This window comes from Vipera ursinii, assembly GCF_947247035.1.
Source record: "Vipera ursinii genome assembly, chromosome: 3".
In the NCBI taxonomy this organism is placed as follows: domain Eukaryota; kingdom Metazoa; phylum Chordata; class Lepidosauria; order Squamata; family Viperidae; genus Vipera; species Vipera ursinii.
The window spans coordinates 40,316,581-40,336,666 of record NC_139516.1 but is presented as its reverse complement, the minus strand read 5'-3'; the positions used below and the strand labels follow the sequence as shown (position 1 = coordinate 40,336,666).

Here is a 20,086-nt window from a genome sequence, read left to right as displayed (position 1 = left end):
GAACCTTTGGGATATTATTTACAATCAAGGAGTTTCTATTGGCCACAACTGAGCAAGGCATCTCCCCTTCTGCCTATTCAACTCTATGCATTGGCAGACTCTACTGGAGATGTTGATCTGACATCCTCCAGATAATAATAATAATAATAATAATAATAATAATAATAATAATAATAATAATAGTAATAATAATAATAATAATAATAATAATAATAATAATAATAATAATAATGTTGGAAGGGACCTTGGAGGTCATCTAGTCCAACCCCCTGCTCAGGCAGGAAACCTTTTACCATTTCAGGCAAATGGCTGTCCAGTCTCTTCTTAAAAACCTCCAGTGTTGGAGCATTCACCACCTCTGGAGGCAGGTTGTTCCACTGGTTAATTGTTCTAACTGTAAAAAAACTCCTCAAGTAAAAAAAAACCTTCTAAGATACAATTGTAGTTATTAACCGATATCAACTGCCTGTGGCTTTTTCCCCCATTTTTTTTTCTTTTCATTAAACACATAGATTTAGTGTAAAGTTCCAAATTAATCACTGGGACAGGCTATGTGAAAAAAAGGGGTCACCTTTTTTGTACTAAAGTGATCTTGGGCTTCAGTAGCCATAGCACATTCTATATTTATCATATAATTCCAAACTCATTAAGGGAGTACGCACAATCTCATAAGCAAAACTTAATTTTCTAATGTCACACATTTTAACTTTCTAAACTGGCCAATGAGCTAAAAATAACTGAAAATATAGGAAAGAAAAATGAAAATGATCTATTTTTACCCAATGAAGAACTGTTTTTTAAAATAAATATACATAACATTTTATAAGAAATGTATATGTGTTTTATCTAATGCTGGAAACAAATCCAGGTGACACTAGATTTTAATATTAATAAATAGAAGACTCAACCATTTCCTTTTCTCAATAATTCATAGGATAACCTAAACCCTACATATCTCCTGATATAACCTAGTGTACTACATCTTAAAATTTGAACCATGCAAACTTCTTTTCCTTCTGTTCCTAATGAAGAGATTTAGATGTCTTAAAGCTTACTCCAAACATTGTATATTTTAAGGAAATAATATTGGTTGATTTGTAGTACACAAAAGATCAGTATTAGACTGCTTATATCACATGCAGAGGATAAGGCCAGCATCTTGTCACAATGAGGGTATATTGATTTGTCATGGTGTTTTAATGCCAATATAGCTCACTTCAGGAAATGGTTCAATTCATTTACATTGCAATAGATCCTCTTGATTTATTTCAGGTTTCAACCTACCACGGCAACCTTGGGGGTTAGAGTTGGTCAACTGAGTAAAGCCAGGTTTGCAAAGATGACAACGATCTCCTTGCACATTTTCCTTACAGACGCAGTGACCGTTCATGCGGTCACAGCTAGAATCAGGAACAGTGCCATCTGGATCACACTCACAAGCTGAAAAGAAAGAAGTTAAAACTGTAACTTTTTAAAAGTTGCAGCCCTATCATCAAAACAACATCAAACTAAAGAACAATTTGGGATTTTATATGGGAATTAAATATTGTTAATTTCTCTTTATTTCCCCCTTTACTTCTTTTACTTGCTCTTCTAAGCTGTAAATATGACTGTATATTCTTGTATTTTTTTAAAAGTCTAGTATGAGACAAGGACTAATGTCCACGTTTGGCAGGCCAAAACTTCGACATCAATGAACTGAAATATTTTTATTTTTTTTTATTTTAATTCCATTTATATCCCGCCCTTCTCCGAAGACTCAGGGCGGCTTACAAGCTTAGCAGTAGCCTTCATTCTATGTATATGCCTGCTTATTAGGGCTTTCACACACACCCCAAGCGGCATTATTACAAAGTCAGCTTAATTGCCCCCAACAATCTGGGTCCTCATTTTACCTACCTCGGAAGGATGGAAGGCTGAGTCAACCTTGAGCCTGGTGGGATGCGAACCTGCAATAATTGCAGGCAGCTGGTGTTACTTAAGGAGGCATTAGCCCACTGCTCCACCAAGGCAGTGAAATAGAATAAAAGATGCTTCACTTAGCAGTGATAAAGACTTGGTGATGTTATAGTATGCTGCAATGCTCTGTGTGGGGGTGTGGGGGTGTGTGCAGAACATTGCTGTGTGCAGTAATGTTCTCCATCATGTATCTTCTAATCTTACTAAAGAATTAATAAAGGAAGCAAAGTAGGCAGGTGGGCAATGGCAAAATGAATTCTGATCCTGTGCTCATCTAGATCTACAGGAAAATCTAGACCCACCGGAAAAAACCACTTTTCTGGCAACAGAAAAGACATTTTGTTACGCATTTACCATTTTTGGAGAATTAGCCAAAATTAGCAGGAATACTGATGATTCACACCCTGCCTGCCTGCTGTGTTTCCACTTCATTCTGCGTCTCTTCTTGGTTACTGTTAAGAGCTGCCACTAGTGATCTGATAGTGATTTAAAACTGGCTCATACTGGCTGGAGTGAAAAAAGCATATGAATAAATAAATGGCATTCATAAGTTAATCAGTGGCAGGTAACTAAATTTGGTTTCCTCTCTCCTTTATTGTAATTGGTGTACCACATCTCTCAAATTAGGCCAGGGTATTTTTGAATGCTTCGTTTTGTTTTGCAGTAGAATTATTATTTTTTTGAGCAGTGAGCTGAATTGGGGCAAAAGGAAAATAATATTTTTCTATAATGCAGCCACCAAAGTGGGATACTACAAGTGAAAAATAAAACAGCAATACAATGTACATACATCAATAATTAAACTATCCTAAAATTGGTTCTAAAGAAGAGAGGTGAAAGAAAGAGGAACAGGAATATGTACAAGGAATCTTGAGTGTATTTATTTTTCAGACTTAAGTCAGATCAAATCATCTTCATTTCCTAGGAAAATCTGAGAACCGCCTTCAGAAAGAGGCAACTTGGGGTTCCCATCAGAAATTCAATGTATCATCAGGAACCTTCAGAGTTTACTTGAAAGAGAGAGAAAATCCCTTTGCCAACAGCTTCCTGGAATTTTATATTTCTACTTCTTTTGCCTTTCCTGTGCTTGCTTGCTTTGAATAAATTAAATAAGAACTTTTAAAACAAAGAGAAAGCGTGTTTTTCTGAAGTTTTAATAAAACAGATTCTGGGAAAATATGTCATGAAGTTGAGAGAAGGCTTAAACACCACTTACGGAGACAGACCTCTGGATGGCCAAGATCAAACCGTCGGTTACGAAAAAAGTTTATTTTGCAAAATTCACAGTTCCTCCCTGCTGTGTTGTGCTGGCAATCTTCACATACACCCCCATTCTTTCCCCCATTTGCTTGGTATATAGTTAGGTCAAAATGACATTTGTGGGAATGTCCATTACAATTGCATCCTAAAAGAGAAAAGAAAGTGACATGTGATGCTCAATAAAAAGAATGGTGTTCTTAACTTTTCAGTTTCACCACTAGATGGCACTTTGATCCCTTAGCAATCTTAGAAGTACAAAAAAAAACCCTTATCAGTGGAAAATCTATGTATCAGGTTATTAGATTTGGACTGCAAATATCTGGATCACCGAAGATTGAAGCCCAGACACAGAAATCTCTGTTGCCATTTTATGCTCATCTAGAATGTTACAACCCAAATATAATAACACTACAATAAATACATTTAATAGAAATATCTGTACCTTTACATACATTCACATACATACAGTCTTAATCCATGTTACCAATTTTTGGTGATTTTTAAAGCATACAACTTGGATTTGTGTTTATACACGATTAACATGTGCATTTTGTTGATTTCTATCTTTCACCAATCAATGGGCTTCGTTTTCCATAATCACCGAGAAAATATATATTTTAATTAATGTAACATATTGTTCTACCCTATGATTCCCCAGACCTATGAGAAATATAATACACATGATAAAATAAAAACAGAAAATATTTTTAAATGATTACATTCTCAGAAGATCACCAAATCTTTGGTTATTCTCATAAGATTTGCAAACTAGCTAACCTCAATTGTTTTTTTAAAAAAACGTAAACTAAATATATTTAATCTGAATTCTAGACATCATCTTGGTGGAGAACTAAGATTACATGGCAATATCATATTACCAACCCTTGGCTTCCACAAAGATCTGCAAAAAATGTTTGATGGTGATGTCAGCATAAACCAGTATGGTAAACATTATAGAATATTGTAGAAAGCTACAGTTAGTTTGGCATATTGCCTTGGACTGCAAGGCGATCAAACCGGTCAGTCCTAGAGGAGATCAACCCTGACTGCTCTTTAGAAGGCCAGATCCTGAAGTTGAAACTCAAATACTTTGGCCATCTAATGAGAAGGAAGGACTCACTGGAGAAGAGCCTAATGCTGGGAAAGGTTGAGGGCAAGAGAAGAAGGGGACGACAGAGAACGAGGTGGCTGGATGGAGTCACTGAAGCAGTAGGCGTGAGCCTAAATGGACTCCAGAAGATGGTAAAGGACAGGAAGGCCTGGAGGAACATTGTCCATGGGGTCGCGATGGGTCGGACACAACCGCAACTAACAACAACAACTTGGTTTCTCAGAGGAAAACTAGGGTTTGCTGTGCATGTTTTGAAAGTAATTCAGAAGTGCTTCAGACATAATGATAGCATGAACACAGTATCACTCCGCTCACATTGATTGATATTTTTTCAGGCTTCTACAAGAACTTCTACAAGTGCCATATTTTGAGGAGTTCTCTCCTTAAAAAGTTTGTTTATTCCCTGCCTTTGTTTTTATAAATAAGACAATATGCCTTCATCCTCCTATTTTCCCACAACTCTGTGAGGTACGTTGAGCCCAAAGTTACCCAACCAGCTTTCATGCTTCAAGTGGGATAGAACTTACAGTCTCCTGCTTCTAGTCTGGAACCTTAAGCACCAATCCTAGATCTTTAAAGTAACATCACCTTTATTTTCTAGATGGCTAGAAAAAGATGGCAGAAAATGCTTACTGAATAGCAAAGTGATGTTCATGCTGAGTACTGAAGTCCACAGCAATTAAAGCTGCCAAGTTTAAAATACAAAATACAGCATTTGTTCAAAACATACAGACATGCAAACATACATATTTTCCTGTTAAAAAAACCCATGGCAGTAAAATAATAAAAATCAACAGTAACATTTAAAGGAGAAAATAAAACATCCATCAATGTGAAAAATAACAAAGTTCAAGATGTGTATATAAAATAATTGCCTCTTCTAACATATCTCAGCATTCTGAAAGGTTTAAATGTTGGTTATGTCTATGTTCAGTTACTCGCAAAGTTTTCTGTAATTATAACATACACCAATATATTTAGCAATACTACCTATATTTTTCAAAAGCTTTATTAAATAAACATTTTCTTGGGAAATCATACATACTACGACATTCATTAGGATTATCATCTTCTGCAGGTTTCCATGGCTGGTCATTGTAAAAAGACGCACAGCGATCACAGTTTGGCCCAGCAGTATTGTGTTGGCATACACAATGCCCATGAACCTAGAATATAAACAAAACTTAGTTTTAATAGCATGGTAGCTTCTCCTGCTGCTGTTGCCCTGTAGCTGCTTCTCACACTCATTTGCTCCTTACATCGTGTCTCTTTCAGCCTAATTTGGAAGAGAACAAGTTCCATTTTGGCTTGTTTGCAAGATTACTTTCCAGCTCAGTCTATGCTAATACAAAGAGCTTTTTGTGCAGGTCAGATGCTGTTTCTCACAGTTCATATTTAACTCTGAATGCCAAACTAGCCCTAGAAGACATTGTTACAAAGCCTAGGCCCTAGTCCATACCTGACTAGGAAAACAAAAAATATGCACTTCTTCCTCCTGAAAAAAGCACCTTTGGGACCACCATACCTGGATGACTGAGAATCTCCATAGACATGCACTCCCTCAGTAGTGCAGATTCAAAGAGCTACTAAACGAAGGGAATGTTTGAGGTTCTTTCCTTAAGAAGCCCACCATCTTGTCTAGCCAACGTTCCTTCTGTCCTCCTGACCATTGTGTGAAATGGTGCAAAGAAAGAAAAAGGAACATATGGGCAAGATAACCACTAATTATTTAGAGACCTTTTAGTGGGTGAGCCTGCACGGATATCTACAACTGACTCAGATCCCTTCCAACTTTCTTTTCTGCTACTGACCTTTACCAGTTCGTTGCAAGACTAAAGAATACAGATTTTTGTCAGTGTAAAAGTCAGAATGTCAGCAGCAGCTGCAAACTAGTAAGACAAGGGGCAGATCGGGGTGTGTGTGGGTGTGTGTGTGGGTGTGTGTGGGTGTGTGTGTGTCTCAAAATCACCCTTTAATTTTTCCTTACAGTATTAACGAACATTGGTAAGCTTAAAATTTACCCATCCTTAACCTGCATGTTCTTTGCAGCATTTCTGACTTGACTGGAAATTGAATTCTTTCCATCTCTTCTGCCCCAAACCATAATCAAACCATAATCACTGAGTATAAGAAACTGAACGGTAAAGAAGGCAGCTAAGTCTCTTCCCTGCAGGTACCAGTTTCTGATTCCCTGTCCTTTCTAGATATCCATGTTCAACTGTATAAGTTAAATATTAAACAAGCACTTGATCTTTTGCTTAAACCCTGGCAGCAGGAAAGTCAGTGGCCACGAAGCTTTAAGATGGTCAGAAATGCATTCTGAATCAGACGAACTCCTGCATTGGGCCAAACTGTTTTTGAAACTCGGTCTTAACAGAAACTCATCCCCTCTGACCAGTGCTTTTTGTTGTAAAAGAAAAAGGTGCCGGAACGCAGACATGTCATACAACCCGCCATGCCTACCCTATAAGGTTCCATCCAAAAAAGGTGCCGGAACTCCGTTCTGAGCATTCTATGAGGAAAAAAGCCCTGCCTCTGACAATTAGACACTGCATAATGCAGGAAATTCTCTCCGCTTTTCAAAAACACAAAGTAGTTCTACCACATTAGTGCACACCTGTAGAAACATATCTGTCACTGAGAGATCGGATTGCAGTGCAGTCTCACTAAACTGAAATGAGAACCTAGAAAGTTATACAAAGCAACATTGCTTTCCCACAATGGATGAATGGTTGGGAAAAAAATGATTGCTTGGAAACCACTTCTGGAATTTGTGCTTTAGATGGGGGGGGATGAAATTTTGACTTTGGGTTTTGCTGATTAGTTAAATTTGTTGTTATAGAAATGGCTAATACATAAGTATGTAAAAGTAAAAAGTTGAGTCAATATTATTTTATAGTACTGCACTAAAAAAGTTAGAAGGCAATGTTTTCGTTTCTTTTTTTCTCTTTCACCCTACACTTCTCTCTTTCCCCTTTTCCTTCCCCCATTTTTCTAGTATTTTCATATTCATTTGTATTTTTTACTTTGTTAAGTTTAATAAAATTATTTTAAAAAACAAAACATTCTCTCTCTCTCTCTCACCATAGCCCTAGGCTCTCCAGAAGAGGCATCAGGAGCAACACAGCGGTCTGCATGCCCATGACAAAAACAGCTCCCTTGCACCTGCATCTCATTTAAGGCATAGAAAGCACTGGGTAAGCGGTACCCCTGATGTGGAAAGCGAGTCAACTGTGTGAAGTTGATTCTCAGATTCGTGAATTCAGCCAGATCTATTTCAGATGAAAAAAGGGAGAAATATATAAAATTCTGGGAGAAGCAGCAAAATAAAACGTAAGTTATTTAGCTTTATCGTCTCTATGTCCATGACGTATGGACAGGGATAGTCAGATGTAATATTATTGGTGGAACAATTCTTGGGAAAAAGAATGGGATCATTATTGAGTCCCAAAGCCATGTACGCATGTATATGCAATTGTGGAATACATATATATCTCTCACACATAAATAAATACTGTACATATGCATGTGTGTCCAAGCAAATAGCTACAATGCCCATAGCTCCAGTGCAATATTGCTTTGGAGAAAAGCTTTTTCAAGGGTATTAATGTGAGTTAAAAATAGCATTTGGCATATTTATCATAGTACCTAATACTGCATGTGCCCAACATTCCTTATCTTAAATAGGCCCAATCCATGCATGCAGCTGTTCAGGAAATAGCTGGTGGTGCATACCATGGATGTTTTTGTGTGTTTACAGAATGTAATGCAAAACACAATGCAAACCACATATTGATGCATTTTTCTCTTTCATTAAGACATCAAGCAGCATTTTTATGGTTCTCATGATCTAGTTTACAACTATAATTTACAACTTGAAGACTGAATTCCATTGCTCAGGTTCCTATTCCACTGTCTGTTTAGAAATTAATCACAACGGTGGTGTATCTAGCTGTGGATCATTTTTAACATCACCCTCGTTCATTGCTAAAACTTTAGAGTAGGGATTAAGACTTTGTGCTTTAGTCACAAAGTCAACTGAGTGATATTAGGCCAGCCACTATTCTCAGCCTTAGGAAGAAGGAGCTGGCAAATCACTTCTGAAAAATGCTGCCAAGAACAATCACCAGGAGTCAAAACTAATTTGAAGGGGTTTTTTTTTTCATCCATCATTGCTCTGCCTCCACTGACACCAACAGCAGATTGATACACAGTCAACAGCAATGTGACTCCATACTAGTTGCTAATCTCATGTCTTTGACAGCACTTCCCTTATTTATACAAGGGCAAACTGCCCCCCTATATGCCATTGAATGAAAGGGTTTCAAGATATTTAAAAAATTTTCTGTCTACTGAAAATGTTTGTAACATTATCTTAATTTGTATGTACTGTATACCTCTCAAATCCTAACTGCCTCTGTTTAGAAAAAAGAGAAGAGCTAAGATACTGCCTGACCTTCTCTCTTTTAGGCTGACAGTAGCTTTTCTTTTCGTTTAGACAAATGTGGACACTGTCCAGTCCCCTCAGGTTCACCCACTAACATTGTTTTTTACCAAAATTAATAAAAATGTTTACCAGATAACACGATCTAGATACATCTTAGGTTGTCAGCCATCATGCCTCTTCCTAGTTTTCGTACAGGGAAAATCTTTTTAAGGGAAATTAATTAACTCTCCTACACTCAGATTCAATCTATTTATCCATAAAATTAAAAGAAAGTGTTTCCTTGGATGCTTGGTTGGCTCCATAACATTCTCAGAGGAACGCATAGACTCCTGCAGGCTGTCATTGTGAATGTCCATTTTGTTGGAGGGACAGGAACATAAAAATACAATAAAGCAAAACTGAAAACATAGTACTGCCATGTTTCAATCATAGCTTTATCAAAAAAAAATATCCAAATATGTGAACAAAATATAACAATTTTACCAAAAATAGTTGAATTCTGAAAAATGTAGGCAAATCCTTATAGTACCTAATCTCCTATTTTAAACAATAACATTATATGTAATTTTTATTTCAGTGCATATTAAGTGATGGCTTACCACCTAGCTGTGATCTCACCCTGCAGTCAAGGCATAAGCAATTTCAACACAGCAACATAGTGTTGCTTGTAACATTCCGATAACTCTCAAATCCACCTTTTGCTATGAAATCAAACCGAACTAACATAAAAAAACAAACTCACTGTTAATCCGTTGGCTTTGAGATGTCATAAGACCTGATAGAAGGTCTACAGGGTTGAACTTAATCTGATAACCAAAAAAATAGAGAAATTATTAAAATCACAGGAGGAGTTTCTCTATCCTGCTTTTATAAAAGGCATCAATGAGATGGCTCCAAGTTATGTTAAAGTCTAATTCTAAGCAATGGCAACTTATTGCAATTGGTCACATATGCCGGTGTAAGCTATTTGATCTCTCCTACCATTAAACAAATTAAGACGATTTTACTTAATTATTATTTTAGCTTTACAAACCCTTGTTTCTGGTCCTGGCTTCTTAAGAGAGCAACAAGCAATTGATCTCAGTTTGGACACACAGGTAGTCCTTGACTTATGGCCACAATTGGCGCTGAAATCTTGGTTGCTAAATGAGCAGTCATTAAGTGAGATGTTATGTAACCGCTTTGCTGAATGCCACAATCCTGACGCTCTCAGTTGTTGTCATTGAGCAAGAATTGCACATCGTAAAATGGATGGAATCCTAGGTCAGGAATATTAGGGTGCTTCACAGGAGTGAGTGAAGTGCTGGGAAACCCAGCACAGACAATCTGCAAGTTGGGGTGCTGCTACAAAGCAAAAGCCACCCCTGGAAACCTCATCCAGTCCACCAGTGTGGCACAAAATGCCATCGTTTGGGACTCCTTAGCTGCCTACCCAGCCCACCAGCACAGTGCAAAGTTACTGCATCCTATTCACATTCAGCAATTTTCTGCCACCTCTCAGGAACAAGCACCATTCTCCAAGCCATCCCACATTGTTCTCTAGGCCAGCATTTGATTCTCATAATCTTCAGAACCCTCATTCTGCAAATCGCATGACTTATAGAATGAATGGCACAAGCAATTTGCAGAAAGCAGCTTCCAAACAGTCACAAGACTCATAACATAGAGTAATAGAGTTGGAAGGAGCTTTGGAGGTCTTGTAGACCAACCCTCTGCCTGAACAGGAGACCCTATATCATTCCAGACAAGTAGCTGTCCAGCCTCTTTTTAAAAACCTCCAGTGATGGAGCACCCACAACTTCTTGAGGCAAGCTATTCCATAGGTTTATTGCTCTCAGTGTTAGAAAATGTCTCCTTAGTTCTAGATTGTTTCTCACTCTGGTTAGAATAACAAAACTACATCCTTGGAAGAGGAAAAGCAATTTCTTTCATAGGCCAATCTCTGCCTGATGGCTGTTTTCAAAATTAATAAATTAACTGAAAACCTAGAGGCAACACTTCTGGATGGTTACCCCAAGATTGTGAACCAATTATTACTTGTGGTTTGGTGGGAGGAGAAAAAGCAAATTGGACATAATGTCAAACAAAACTCCAAAAATGGGCCAGACAAAATTATTGGCACCCTTAACTTAATATTTGGTTGCACACCCTTTGGAAAAAATAACTGAAATCAGTCACTTCCTATAACCATCAATAAGCTTCTTACACCTCTCACCCGCAATTTTGGACCACTCTTCCTTTGCAAACTGCTCCAGGTCTCTCTTACTGGAAGGGTGCCTTTTCCCAACAGCAATTTTAAGATCTTTCACAGGTGTTCAATGGGATTCAGATCTGGACTCATTGCTGGCCACTTCAGAACTCTCCAGCGCTTCCTTGCCATCCATTTCTGGGTGCTTTTTGACGTATGTTTAGGGTCATTGTCCTGCTGGAAGACCCAAGATCTCGGACGCAAACCCAGCTTTCTGACACTGGGCTCTACAGTGCGACCCAAAATCCTTTGGTAATCCTCAGATTTGATGATGCCTTGCACACATTCAAGACACCCAGTGCCAGAGGCAGCAAAACAACCCCAAAACATCGTTGAACCTCCACCATATTTCACTGTAGGTACTGTGTTCTTTTCTTTGTAGGCCTCATTTTGTTTTCGGTAAACAGTAGAATGATATGCTTTACCAAAAAGCTCTATCTTGGTCTCATCTGTCCACAAGACATTTTCCCAGAAGGATTTTGGCTTACTCAAGTACATTTTGGCAAACTGTAATCTTGCTTTTTTATGTCTCTGTGTCAGCAGTGGGGTCCTCCTGGGTCTCCTGCCATAGCGTTCCATTTCATTTAAATGTCGACGGATAGTTTGCACTGACACTGATGCTCCCTGAGCCTGCAGGACAGCTTGCATTCCTTTGGAACTTGTTTGGGGCTGCTTATCCACCATGCGGACTATCCTGCGTTGCAACCTTTCATCAATTTTTTTCTTCTGTCCACGACCAGAGAGATTCGCTACAGTGCCATGGGTTGCAAACTTCTTGATAATGTTGCGCACTGTGGACAAAGGCAAATCTAGATCTCTGGAGATGGACTTGTAACCTTGAGATTGTTGATATTTGTCCACAATTTTGGTTCTCAAGTCCTCAGACAGTTCTCTTCTCCTCTTTCTGTTGTCCATGCTTAGCGTGGCACACACAGACACACAATGCAAAGACTAAGTGAACTTCTCTCCTTTTTATCTGCTTTCAGGTGTGATTTTTATATTGCCCACACCTGTTACTTGCCCCAGGTGAGTTTAAAGGAGCATCACATGCTTGAAACAATCTTGTTTACCCACAATTTTGAAAGGGTGCCAATAATTTTGTCCGGCCCATATTTGGAGTTTTGTTTGACATTATGTCCAATTTGCTTTTTTTCCTCCCTTTTTTGTTGTGTTCCAATACACACAAAGGGAATAAACCTGTGTATAGCAAAACATGTGTTCCTGCAATACCTTTCTGTGAGAAATACTTGATTTTCTGGAAAAATTTCTGGGGTGCCAACAATTTCGGCCATGACTGTATATATATATGCACACACGTGTGCGTGCACACACATGTATATGTATATGTGTGTATACATACATACGATACTGTAACTTTGGGCTCAATAAATCCCAAATAATCTTAGCCCAAAGAGTACTGCATTTACAATACCTTTCCCCCATTCTGAGGTTGTCTATGTTGACTCTGTATGTCCTGGCAACGGACATCATCCCATTTCTGAGGCAAGCTCTTGGAGATCCACGGAAAAGTAGTAGAACAGTCTGTGGACAAGTACTGATAGATCTTCCATGTGGTACCAAAATCAGTAGAACGCTCAATCACCATGCCACCTGGCAAAGGACTCTTAAAGAGACAGAGGAAAGAAGAGATAACTAGAATTCAATAGTCTTGCTCTCTGCCCTTTGCAAGAAAAAGGAGACAGAGGGGAGTTAATCAGTGTGATTGATCCAGAACCCAGATAAGCTAACAGTAGAGACCAAAACTCTCACTGGTTTACAAAGGCCATTTGAATCAAAATTTATTTCCCCAAGAAGAAACAGGAGAGCTATGCACATACCCTGAAGTCCAGCAGGAGATTAGCAAGCTGAAATTTATTGTTTAAATCCAGTTGGAGAGAAACATGTTTCACATCTGAGGAGAAAAAAAAAGCAATTATCAGAACAGTGGGCCATGAACATTATGAAACTAAGGCTATTTCTAAAAGCTAGATCATTCATTTCCTCTCTGCGGTTAATCTATTAAAACTCAAGCTCTATTTACTAAATCCACACAACCCTTGTCCCTCTGAAATCATTGTTCTGACCATAAAACTACTTTACAGCACGTCCACATCAGCCTCTTTCCTTTTTCCCCCCTCCTCTAAATCAGGGACTTACCATTCTGAGATTGCCACCACCGCTTGTGTCCTGTAGAAGAGAGAACATTTTCCACCCGGTGACTGTTGAACGCGTGCGGGATTCTGGAATCACATCGGCAACATTTCATTTGCCACTGAAACAAGAATAAAATATGGCCATTAGATTTATGATCTCAGTGGCATGGTGTTTTGCAAAATTAAAATTTTACAAATGATATAATAATGCAAAATAGTATTAAATGTTACTTCCATCTTTAACAAACCAGCATTCTGTTTAATGATTTTTTTTCCTTAGAGAGAGGATTCTTTGATTGAAAGCTTGAATTTTAGTCAATTGGATAAATAAGCATAGTGTATGTTCAAACTAGGCTTCTAATATACCCCTCCATATGTGTAAAACTATATGGAGATATAAGTGCAGGGAATCTTGTATTTTTACACTTCTCTCTTTCCTGGTTATTCACAAGGATACTTTTCCCAACTGCTTTGTCTGTTCCATAAAATCAACAGGATGGACATGCTCTGGTTTCCATCGATTAAACAATGTCAACTCATGGAACCATGGAGTTGTACCTTCTCTTTGTCATGCCTCATTTTGAAACACTTGCCCCACACCCACGATTAGTCTGGCCCCAACAATGACATACTTTAGAAAAAAAGTGGCTTTCTCAATACTTATATTAATATATTTCAAAATACGTATATTAATCTCCTTTCTTTTTCTTCCCTTGGCCCAAACAAAAGCTATCATTTTTATCGGAACACAAGGCCAGGTTTAATGATTTAAGAGCCTTATCGCTGTTATTTCCAAGCACCTTCTTCCAATTCTTCTTTGGCAAATGTTTACTTTGTAAGAACTGCTCACTACCTTAAAACTGGTGAGGCTATGGCTATTTTAAATCTCATCTCCCCAAGGAGATATGGACACATTGAAAGCTATACACAATTTAAAAGTTGGAAAAATTAAATTAATTTGGGTGACAAATTACCTTGTCAGTTTTTACTGGAAACCAAGCTCTCCAAATTTCGCTCCAGCTTTTTATTTCCCCTTCAAAGGGGCAAACATTATATTTTGGGTTACATGCTGTGGTGTTTTTTTTTCTTCTCTGTGTTACGTTCATGCCAGAGCAAAATGAATAGACTTGGTATAATTCCTTTTTTAAAGCCTAAAACAAGAAGCCTGGAAATTGTTTGTCTTCCATTTCACAGAGGAACAATTTTTGTTTATTCAAATCTACATCAACTAACACTTCACTAAAGCACCCAGGGAGAATTAATACATTCTGGCAAGCTTACTATGTTGTCTCTTCTATTTTATTATAACTTTAAATAAATACTGTACCTTCAACTTATTACATGCAAGTAAACCCAAATGTTGAGCCTGACAATATTTGCCATGCATGAAAACAAAAATTACAGAGTTTTGCCAGATTTTAGCTGAAAAAAATTCTTGTTGTTGTTGTTGTTGTTAGCTGCGAAGTCATGTCTGACCCATCGCGACCCTATGGACAACATTCGTCCAGGCCTTCCTGTCCTCTACCATCTTCTGGAGTCCATTTAAGCTCACGCCTACTGCTTCAGTGACTCCATCCAGCCACCTCATTCTCTGTCATCCCCTTCTTCTATTGCCCTCGATCTTTCCCAGCATTAGGCTCTTCTCCAGTGAGTCCTTCCTTCTCGTTAGGTGGCCAAAGTATTTGAGTTTTAGCTTCAGGATCTGGCCTTCTAAAGAGCAGTTGGGATTGATCTCCTCTAGGACTGACCGGTTTGATCGCCTTGCAGTCCAAGGGACTCGCAGGAGTCTTCTCCAGCACCAGAGTTCAAAGGCCTCAATTCTTTGGCGCTCAGCCTTTCTTCTGGTCCAGCTTTCACTGCCATACATTGCAACTGGGAAGACCATAGCTTTGACTATACGCACTTTTGTTGACAGGGTGATGTCTCTGCTTTTTAGTGTGCTGTCTAGATTTGCCATGGCTTTCCTCCCCAGGAGCAAGCGTCTTTTAATTTCTTGGCTACAGTCCCCATCTGCAGTGATCTTGGAGCCCAGGAAAATAAAATCTGTCACCACCTCCATTTCTTCCCCATCTATTTGCCAGGAATTGAGAGGGCCAGATGCCATGATCTTGGTTTTCTTAATGTTAAGTTTCAACCCAAGTTTTGCACTCTCCTTCTTCACCCGCAACAAGAGGCTCTTTAGTTCTTCTTCACTTTCTGCCATTAGAGTGGTATCATCTGCGTATCTTAGGTTGTTGATATTTCTTCCGGCAATCTTAATTCCAACTTTTGATTCATCTAGCCCTGCCTTTCTCATGATGTGCTCTGCATATAAGTTAAATAGGCAGGGCGACAGTATACAGCCTTGCCAGACTCCTCTTCCAATTTTGAACCAATCAGTGGTTCCATGACCAGTTCTCACTGTTGCTTCTTGACCCGCATATAGGTTTCTCAAGAGACAAATAAGATGGTCTGGTACTCCCATCTCTTTAAGAACTTGCCACAGTTTGTTATGATCCACACAACCAAAGGCTTTAGCATAGTCAATGAAGCAGAAGTAGATGTTTTTCTGGAACTCCCTAGCTTTCTCCATGATCCAGCGAATGTTGGCAATTTGATCTCTAGTTCCTCTGCCTCTTCGAAATCCTGCCTGTACTTCTGGTAGTTCTCGATCCACATACTGCTGAAGTCTAGCTTGTAGGATTTTAAGCATGACTTTACTAGCATGAGAAATGAGTGCAATAGTGCGATAGTTTGAACATTCTTTGGCACTGCCTTTCTTTGGAATTGGAATGTAAACTGATCTTTTCCAGTCCTGTGGCCACTGTTGAGTTTTCCAAATTTGCTGGCAAATTGAGTGTAGCACTTTTAAGATTTTGAATAGCTCAGCTGGAATACTGTCACCTCCACTAGCTTTGTTGTTGCTCAGCTTTTCTAAGGCCCACTTCACTTCACATTCTAGGATGTCTTGCTCGAGGTCAGTGACCTCCTCATTGTGATTATCTGGGACGTTAAGCTCATTCTTGTATAGTTCTTCTGTGTAATTTTGCCACCTCTTCTTAATCTCTTCTGCCTCTGTTAGGTCCCTGCCATTTTGGTCCTTTATCATGCCCATTTTTGCATTAAACGTTCCCTTCATCTCTCCAATTTTCTTGAAAAGATCTCTGGTCCTCCCTATTCTATTGTTTTCTTCTATTTCTTTGCACTGTTCATTTAAGAAGGCATTCTTATCTCTTCTAGCTATTCTCTGGAATTCTGCATTCAATTGGGCATATCTATGTTTTTCTCCCTTGCCTTTCGCTTCCCTCCTTTCCTCAGCTATTTGCAAAGCTTCCTCAGACAGCCATTTTGCTTTCTTGCATTTCTTTTTCTTTGGGATGGTTTTGCTTGCTACCTGTTGTGCAATGTCGCGAACCTCTGTCCATAGTTCTTCAGGCACTCTGTCTATCAGATCTAATTCCTTAAATCTATTTGTCACCTCTACTGTATATTCAACAGGGATATGATTTAATTCATACCTGACTGGCCTAGTGCTTTTCCCTACTTTCTTCAGTTTAAGCCTAAACTTTGCAACAAGAAGCTCATGGTCTGAGCCACAGTCAGCTCATGGTCTTGTTTTTACTGACTGTATAGAGCTTCTCCATCTTTGGCTGCAGAGCATATAGTCAATCTGATTTCTGTGTTGACCGTCTGGTGATGTCCATGTGTAGAGCCGTCTCTTGGGTTGTTGGAAAAGAGTGTTTGCTATGACCATCGTATTCTCTTGACAAAATTCTATGAGCCTGTGCCCTGCTTCATTTTGTACTCCAAGGCCAAACTTGCCTGTTATTCCAGTTATATTTTGGCTTCCTACTTTAGCATTCCAAGCCCCATGATGATAAGGACATCATTTTTTGGTGTTAGTTCTATAAGGTGCTGTAGGGCTTCATAGAACTGGTCAATTTCATCCTCTTCAGCACTGGTGGTTGGGGCATAGACCTGGACTACTGTGATATTGAATGGTTTGCCTTGGATTCGAACTGAGATCATTCTGTCATTTTGAGGATTGTATCCCAGTATTGCTTTTCCTATTTTTTTATTGACTATGAAGGCTACTCCATTTCTTCTGAGGGATTCTTGCCAGCAGTAGTATACCTGATGGTCATCTGAATTAAATTCACCCATTCCTGTCCATTTTAGTTCGCTGATACCTAAGATGTCAATGTTTAGTCTTGTCATCTCTTGTTTGACCACGTCCAGCTTTCCTTGATTCATGGACCTTACATTCCAGGTTCCTATGGAGAAAAAATCTTTACAGCATCGGACTTTCCTTTCACCACCAGTCACATCCACAGCTGAGCGTCCTTTCGGCTTTGGCCCAGTCGCTTCATTCTTTCTGGAGCTACTAGTACTAGCCCTCTGCTCTTCCCCAGTAGCATATTGAACGCCTTCCGACCTGAGGGGCTCATCTTCCAGCGTCATATCGTTTTGCCTTTTGGTACTGTCCATAGGGTTTTCATGGCAAAGATACTGGAGTGGGTTGCCATTTCCTTCTCCAGTGGATCACGTTTTGTCAGAACTCTCTGCTATGACCTGTCCGTCTTGGGTGGCCCTGCACGGCATAGCTCATAGCTTCATTGAATTACGCAAGCCCCTTCGCCACAACAAGGCAGTAATCCATGAAGGGGTGAACAAAATTGCATTTATTTAAATCTCAAAATAGATTGAGCCTAAATCCATCTCAACTTCCTAAATTCAGAAAGCATCAGAAGACAAGTGGCTTTACTGAGTGAAAGGTTAATAGGTGAAAAGTCAAACCTCTTTAGCTTGAGTGAGTAATTCAAGGAGCAAGTCAGACTGGGCTATCTCAAAAGGTTTGTGCACAAAAGGCTTAAAGAGACTTCAGCCCAAACATGACAAACAAATACTAAAAGATGACAGATTAAGCTAAATCCTGGCTTTTATGTTAATTCCATTGATTCTGACAAAGGCACGTTGAAAGAAATGGTGTAAAATGAACCAAATGCCAGCAGAACAAGAGTCTGCTTAGAACAGGGGAGTCAAACTGCAGGCCCGCCGGCTGGATGCGTAATGGTGAAACCATGCCCATCCCATTGCTGGCAATGGAAAAAAAGTCATGATACGTCGCGACACGTTACGAAACATTGCAAGTTTGACACCCCTGGCTTAGAATATTAGTATACACTGATAAATACAATTATACCATTATTAGCAATCACATGATTAAAAATAGTTGCATGGTGGAAAAAAATCATGTTGCCAGTCTGAGTCTGGATAGAGAGAAACTGGAAGGTTATAATATAGAAGAAACTGAAACATTGGTAGACAAACAGATTTGGCAGACACATGACATTAATTTATTATGTTATTAAATTCAGATGAAAATCCATAAGGTGCACAGGTTAAATTCTGAAAAGGTTGTCATTACCACCTCCATACACTGGAGCATAAAATATCTTATTAGATAGTAAAATGAGCATAACTTCAGATATATTACAGTAGCATAGAGTGGACTGCATTTTTGTCACATGGTAATAAAAATGGCTCAGGGAAGAAGCTTTTTCTATCCATTTCAGCACAAGACATTGTGTAAAACCTTTTCTACTGTATATTTCCAAAAGGAAATCTCATTGTCTCATATGGCCATGACTTCACAAATGGTCTGTCTGCTGAGCTTGGTCTCCCCAGAGTTTGGACCTGACACTCATGGACATTTGAAACAAACATTTCACAAGACAGTGCACCCAGTGTTGAAATCCTGCTGCTCTTTCAATATTTGGGAAACCTAAAATTAACACTGGATGAAAATGTAAGGGGTTGACTGCTGTACTGAATAAGTTGTGTAACATTTTATTGCTTAAGAGAAAAAATTGTCCATGCTCCAAACTAAAGTTTGCCAGAGGAGGTGCATGTCTCAAAGTTCCCTGGGTCAGACAATATTTCTGACCAGCTTTTATTTTGGCTCTCGACAAGCTCATGCTACTTTGGAGAACTCTCTCCAGTGTTCTTCCTAACAAGAATGTTGGATACATTCTCATCTAGACACTGGCTTTAGGGAGAAATGTTCAGATCCTTCTCTGTATCTGTTGCTGTTTCCTGGGAATAAGGACACAACACAATTTCTGTGATCAAGGAGGCAGGTACATGCATGAAAGTATGTATCCCACTGATACTACAGATCACTGAAACAGAATCTACACTAAAGGAAGGGAGATTATTCAGCCAATGACAAAAAAACAACATTCAAATTATGCAATCAGCCAAGAGTTGTCTCCTTGTAGCAGTTGAATTGACCCTGTATAAATGGAGGTCCAAAGAGGTCCCTAATTAGGAGCAATACATATATCTTACTTGGTCTTCTTGTAATCAAAGACTTGGTCCTCAATACTAAGATAAGAGAGCAATCAAGAAAAGTAGAATGTTTTCATGGAATACACCAACTTACACAGTTAAATTTTCTTTCTATTGATTGCATATTTTCCTTTCAATTATTTGTTCAACTTTATCCGGGTCTCAACTATAACAAGAGTAAGCAAGAGGTACAGTATCTCCTTAGGAAGAAAATGACCAATTTCTATTTCATATAAAGTTACAGAAATGCCTTTGGGTCACATTAATTTCCCTCTATGCAGTAACAAACATCCTGTGGGTGGGAGCTAGTTAAACTTCTAAATAATATGTATGTTGTGTCTTATCCTTATAGCAACCGTTTTGTAAACATTTTCATGACATGCTCTAAAATATCAGAGTGCCATTAATTGAGTAACATTTCCTATCATCCCGCACTTCCTGTGAACTACCTTTCCTCCTATACCCATATTTTCATCAGAAATAGAAAGAAGAACTTATGCCTGGGTGAAAGAAACAAGAAAGAAAAACTAGAATATGCAGATAAAAATCATAGGATGCTTTAGCACCATCCTTTCGGT

General features: G+C 38.8%; 1 protein-coding gene across 1 annotated transcript in view; it reads right to left on the bottom strand.

Moving 5' to 3' along the window:
* LAMB3 (laminin subunit beta 3) overlaps window positions 1-20,086 on the bottom strand; it is a gene marked incomplete at its 3' end in the record, with an annotated part of 70,467 nt that overhangs the window by 27,630 nt on the left and 22,751 nt on the right. The window contains exons 4-11 of the mRNA XM_083358133.1: window positions 13,183-13,297; window positions 12,864-12,937; window positions 12,458-12,649; window positions 9,520-9,583; window positions 7,415-7,602; window positions 5,376-5,496; window positions 3,176-3,364; window positions 1,285-1,440 (exon numbers count right to left, since the gene is read on the bottom strand). Of these exons, the coding sequence (XP_083214259.1) occupies window positions 1,285-1,440; window positions 3,176-3,364; window positions 5,376-5,496; window positions 7,415-7,602; window positions 9,520-9,583; window positions 12,458-12,649; window positions 12,864-12,937; window positions 13,183-13,297 (1,099 nt within the window). The remainder of the gene's footprint in view (window positions 1-1,284; window positions 1,441-3,175; window positions 3,365-5,375; window positions 5,497-7,414; window positions 7,603-9,519; window positions 9,584-12,457; window positions 12,650-12,863; window positions 12,938-13,182; window positions 13,298-20,086) is intronic.